Here is a 6,000-nt window from a genome sequence, read left to right as displayed (position 1 = left end):
GTTATTGGATGTGTAGGGAAACATGGGGTGGTCACAGAAGAGGATACTGAAAAAATGCCTTATCTCGGTGCGATAGTTAAAGAAACTTTCAGGCGTCACCCACCAAGCCATTTTGTGTTATCTCATGCTGCCACTAATGAGACCCAGCTTGCTGGCTACACCATCCCAGCTGACGTTAATGTGGAGTTTTACACTGCATGGCTAACTGAAGATCCGGATTTGTGGAAGGATCCGGGTGAGTTTCGACCTGAGAGGTTCTTGGAGGGTGATGGGGTTGATGTGGATATGACCGGGACTCGCGGGGTGAAGATGATGCCTTTTGGCGTCGGACGAAGGATTTGTCCGGCGTGGAGTCTTGGTGTACTGCATGTTCATATGTTGCTTGCTCGGATGGTTCATGCTTTCAAGTGGTTGCCTTGCCCGACCGCCCCACCCGACCCGACGGAGACTTTTGCTTTTACTGTTGTGATGAAGAATCCTCTAAAAGCTGTGATATTGCCTAGGTAATTGATTCGTAGAACAATTTTCGTGGGAATTTCATGCTTATGGAGAATTAATTGCAGCTTAAGCATTGTTGCAATTCTATTGTTTTTATGTATTGGAAATGAAATATATGAGATGGATGTGTTGGTTTTTGTTTTGAAATTCAAATGAATATGCCTTTTGCATTCTACTAAACCGTCCAACACTTTCACTTTTCCGTTTTTATTTTTCATAATACAACATTCTTCATCGTCTAAGTTCCATGCACAACCAGAACATTGTATAATATTTATAGAATATTTTGTCAACATTAAATATTAATTCCATAAAAAGGAATTAACTGATGGAATCATGGAAGGCAATTGATCATCAAAAGAACATGTCAACAATTATTTCTATTCTATCATCGAGAGATTTACATATTTACATATGAAAAAAATACATCAAACATAAAAAAAAAATTTATCTACATCATTTTATCGGTAATTTCATTGGGAATTATATCATATTATTAACAAAATAAACTAGTAGTAATTTCATCGGTGACCAAATGCACATTACCGACAAAATTAAACCATTGGATATTTACATACTATTAGTGGCAAGTCATATAATTCTTTTCAAACTCTTTGGAACTTTTCGAGAGTTTTAGTCTATTGATAATTCCATCAGTAATTATCAATAGTAAAGTTATGTATTTTTTTTTAACTCTTTTAAAATAAGCAGAAGAAGAAAAATAAAGAATATAAATATAAAAAACCAAATTTTTATTATTAATTTTAAAAAAATTATTGAATACAATTTATCTAGTGAACAAAAACTACAATAGGAAGAGAAGGCGAATCTTCTCCAAGACCAGGTAGGTGATGAGATAGAATACATGTATTAGTGAGGGTTGACAACAACTATTCAAGGACATTCATTTTATCCCTCAAATTGGTCATCTCAAACCTAACTTAGATCGTCTCAATGCTAAGTTCAGTTGTTTGAGCTTGAACTTATTCTTGTATAATAGCCTGGATGGCTAGAGATTAAGAGCTCGAACTTGATTATGAGAAACCAACAGTCGATACAATACAGCTTGTCCGTATACCCTTAATTGTAGTGTTTGGAATACTGTAAACCTAATTTTTATCAAGTTCACCAAATGATCTAGCCTTCAACCATAAATTTGGATGGGTTGAAGGATCGTTCTTATATCTCTTCTATAATCAGATGTTATATGTTTTATAAAATAAAAAAACATCAATTTTTTTTTTAAAAATAACTTAAGAAAAAATTATTGAAATTCAACTTGCAATGAACTTTCAAGCTTGGCTATCCACAAGTTAACTACACTTTTTTCTGATGGACTTCATTTCGCATATGAGTTTCAATAGAAATCTCCATTGGTCTTGGATCGCAACCAAGAATCATAACTTGCAAAAATAGTCAACTGTTAGTTAAATATTTTCATATAATGCAACCATTTAACACACACACACATATATTCATTTTGCATGTGAAACAAACAGAATGTATCCACTAGTATGCGTGTTAATTGAACTATGAATCTCCTTGTTCTGGTTCTCCGTAATGGAATGTAATTGTCACATTGAACTTTTAGACATAACATGTTGGATACATGCATTACGCCCTACATGAGGTAAACTACTTGGTGTTTGGCTTGCCTTGCTATGGTGATGGTATTCTCTAATCAATTTTCCTAGGATATGTTTATAAATGGACTTGGGTTCAAAGTCTAAAAGCAAGAATCCTTGGCCAATATAGATCATATATTTAGAAATATCTATAAAGTGCCAAGAAGAACAGATGCAAATATCTTACAATTTATGTTTGATTTGAACTAAATTTATAACCTATGAATTAAAAGATAGATAAGATAAAAATCTAAGAAGATTTAGTATGCTTAAAAGCTCATTTTTTTCTTTGTATTTCAACTGTTCGCAACTTGTAAATTGCAAGGAAGAGGGATAAAAATTTAGAAATCTAAAAAAATTCAATGCGCTTTAAAAACGTATTTTTGTCTTAGTGTTTTATACTTTCACGGCTCGTAAACCATGGAGTCAAAAAATTAAAATGTCTTCAATTATAATTGAGGTTTTTTTCAAGGATGTGTGATGAGTTATTATTCTTAGAAAAATATTTTGGATATTAATCACTTGGAGTTTCTTTATACAAACATTAACAACAAATAATAATGAGTTATTCCCAATAATATTTTGAATATTCATCCCTTTAAAATTTATTTATCCAAACATTAATGATGAATGATAGATGAATTCCTTCCAAAATAAGATTTTTGTATTTTTTGGAATATGGGTCAACACCCTTTGAAGTTTTATAAATATGTTATAAAATCTAAAATGAAAGAAAATAATTTTCTGTGTTTAAGAAATTCATGCTAAAACACATTTTCTTTTAAACTTTGAATATTTGTTTTTTTTTAAAAGAAATGTTCAAAATATGTTAGGGTATTGGCCGTATACAATATATATGAATATATATATATATATATATATTAAAAAAACATATAAAATAAATACATGAAACGCTTGTAGAAACTGCACTCATCGAAGTCAATCCTCGTGTAAGGCTTATTCCGATGATTAGCGGATGACTTAAAAGGTATTGCTAATGCAAAATGATTCAAAGCAGAAAAAATTTTCCTTTTAGAATAAGACTGAAGATGTATTTCTTCAATCAATAACTCACTAACAACAGAGTCAATAGAATGGAAAACGATGCACAATTGAACCTCCAAATCCTTCGAAATCACTATGAAGTACTATAAAAAACTATGCCAATTGTCATTGCTCTCTACACTCAATATAAGCACCACATGCCTTTAATTCTGTCAATTCTGTAAGAGCTAATTGATTTTAAAGATCTGTCATGACATAATAAAACACCTGAATACTCATATTCTTTTGGTAAGGAGCTCGAATATCATTTTCTAAATGATACTGCTTTGTAAAATTTGATTGCGTGAATAACCTTTGCAGATGATCATAAACCTCTTTTGCTGTCTTATACTTCGTCAACTGCATACCTATGAAATGCTCAATACTTTGTGTTTGGGATTAAGCCTTATTCCATAAAACCAATTCTGATATCATGCTAGAATAATTCAATTAACATAAAAATAAATGCAAAAATGAAAGAAAAGAAGGCTAGAATTCTCCTCAATTAATTTTTCTTTCAATACTTGCTTTAACCTAAATACAAAAAGTTTATATATAGTTTAAGCTAAAAATAATATTCTATCTTAATAAATAAAATAAAATAAATATATTATTTAACAGTCTTTATCCTATACTAATACAAGGTTAAAAGAATGAATTATCTCAAATAAATGGACAATGACCGACAAATCCTTTAAAAACTACCGAATTACCTCCATAAGTAAGCTAATAGTTTTTTGGTTGGAAGGTAAAAAAAAAATTACCCTATTCTAGTGAAAAGGAACATATGTTTATGTGTTCTCAACTTCTTTTAGTTTTTTTTAATGTATTTCATTAAAATAAATTTGGAAGGTAATTTTAAAGGTAGTTTTTGGATATTATGAACATTTTGTATTATAAATGATGATATTTCAAGTAAAATTATAGTTATTAAATTTAATCTAGTTTCGTAAATTGATTCAAGAAATCTGCATCCTGGGTGGTTTTTAAGTTGAATAAAAATAATCTAGTAAAACTTAGTTTTTTAGCTAAAATTTTAGTAACTTGATTGATTTAGACAAACCCGACCTACACCTCGCCAATTAATGCTAAAAAAGAATTATTAGAAAAACAGCATAACCTTTTTTATTATTTCTAAACCAGATCTACATTAGCTAGGAGCAAATGTAGACATTACCATAAATATAAATTTGTAGTCGCATTTATGTTCTTACCAGGAAGTGAGGAAGTAAATTTGTAGTCGCATTTATGTTCTTACCAAGAATTGAGGAAGTGGTGACATTTACACTAGTATCTTGTCTTCATTCCATTATGAATTGATTTTCCTAAAAATATTTTTAAATTATTTTAATATACTAATATCAAAAATATTTTTTAAAAAATAAAAAAATACTATTGTAATATATTTTTAAATAAAAAAATATTATCATAATGTCAAATAAACAATCAATATTAGACGGTGGGTGAGGTTCACTGGCCAAAATTTATGCCCTAAGCACCATTAATGCCGAGCCCGTGCTCTATGCAATTATCCCCTTGAAGCAATTTGTTTCCCAAGAAAAATGAATCCATTGATTCTCTCAATGAAAACCACCCTCCCTGGCCTTTAATGCAAGGTGGAAAAAATTAATGAGGGAGGTGTAGAAGAGTTAAAATTCCTTAATGATTTTTATGCTTTTCAACTCAACATGATTATTAAAATTAAATACAACGATAATTTATTGAAAAATCACTGTAACTGTAGGGAACATTAAAAATATGATTTCGAGTGGCATGTTTGTAAGTTTTTTATGTTGAAATAGTGAGAAATGGTTAAAATAATGTCATTATGAACTTGATTTTTTTTTTTGAGAAGGTGTTAATTATTGTGTTATTTGGGGGTTTACAACTTGCTTGAAAGTGTGATAAAGGTTATTTTTTAAAGTAATTTTTATTTTTTAAAAAAATTATTTTTAATATGACAAATTAAAACGATTTAAAAATATAAAAAAATCAATTTAAAATTTAAAAATTTAAAAACATGATTGGATCCCAAAATCAAATAAAACATTAATGTGTTTAATATTATATATTTTGTGCTATGTTTTGCTAATGTTTGACATGTTTAATTGTTGTGTGATTTAAGGCACAGCTTGACATGTTTTACTGTTTATAACTTGTAATTAAAGTTATTGTTTATGTTGTAATGTAAATCTAAAACCCTAAGTATAGCATTAAGTTTTCTATTTATGATGTTTATGCTGATGTTGTGCTCATAACATGCTATATTGATAATTAAAGATTACAATGTGAACCTCAACCTAATAAATACTACATGGATGAAAGATTGAAAAAATAAAACTTGGAGGATCAAATGAAACTTTTACGTGGTTTGTGGAAAGGGGCTTCGTTGAGGTGAATATTGCACTTCCAAAGTGTGTCTGGGTAGTTAATATTTTTTAAATAATATTTTGTATTAAAATATATATTAATAAATTTTTTATTTTAAAAAATTATTTTTAATATTAATATATTAAAATAACCTACCACATACAAATAATATTAAATTCCCAAACGATTCCAAAACTACCACGCAGCCCGCTTTATGTCGAAAATGAGCAGATCAACTAGCTAGCTAGGCTGGCACTGGTCTTGAGACATGGGTCCCAGTCCTGTGACCTAGCTAGCTAGGCTGGCACAGGCCTGAGACCTGGCACTGGTCTTGACACTTGGGTCTCAGCCCTGTGCCCTACCTAGCTAGGTTTCCCTATTAATTTATGATCTCGTATCCTTTCCTGTGAAGATTTCCTAAAGACTCCTGGGATTGAACCAGCAACAATCAATGAAACATTTG

General features: G+C 30.0%; 1 protein-coding gene across 1 annotated transcript in view; it reads left to right on the top strand.

Annotated features, from left to right (window-relative positions):
* LOC105134830 (cytochrome P450 77A4-like) overlaps positions 1-671 on the top strand; it is a 1,765-nt gene extending 1,094 nt beyond the window's left edge. The window contains exon 2 of the mRNA XM_011039387.1: positions 23-671. Coding sequence (XP_011037689.1) covers positions 23-507 — 485 coding nt within the window. The 3' untranslated portion in view covers positions 508-671. The remainder of the gene's footprint in view (positions 1-22) is intronic.
* The last annotated feature ends 5,329 nt before the right edge of the window (positions 672-6,000 follow it).

This window comes from Populus euphratica, unplaced genomic scaffold, assembly GCF_000495115.2.
Source record: "Populus euphratica unplaced genomic scaffold, PopEup_1.0 scaffold120.1, whole genome shotgun sequence".
Lineage (NCBI taxonomy): Eukaryota > Viridiplantae > Streptophyta > Magnoliopsida > Malpighiales > Salicaceae > Populus > Populus euphratica.
Note: the sequence above shows the minus strand (reverse complement) of the source record. Positions and strands in the feature narration are given on the sequence as shown.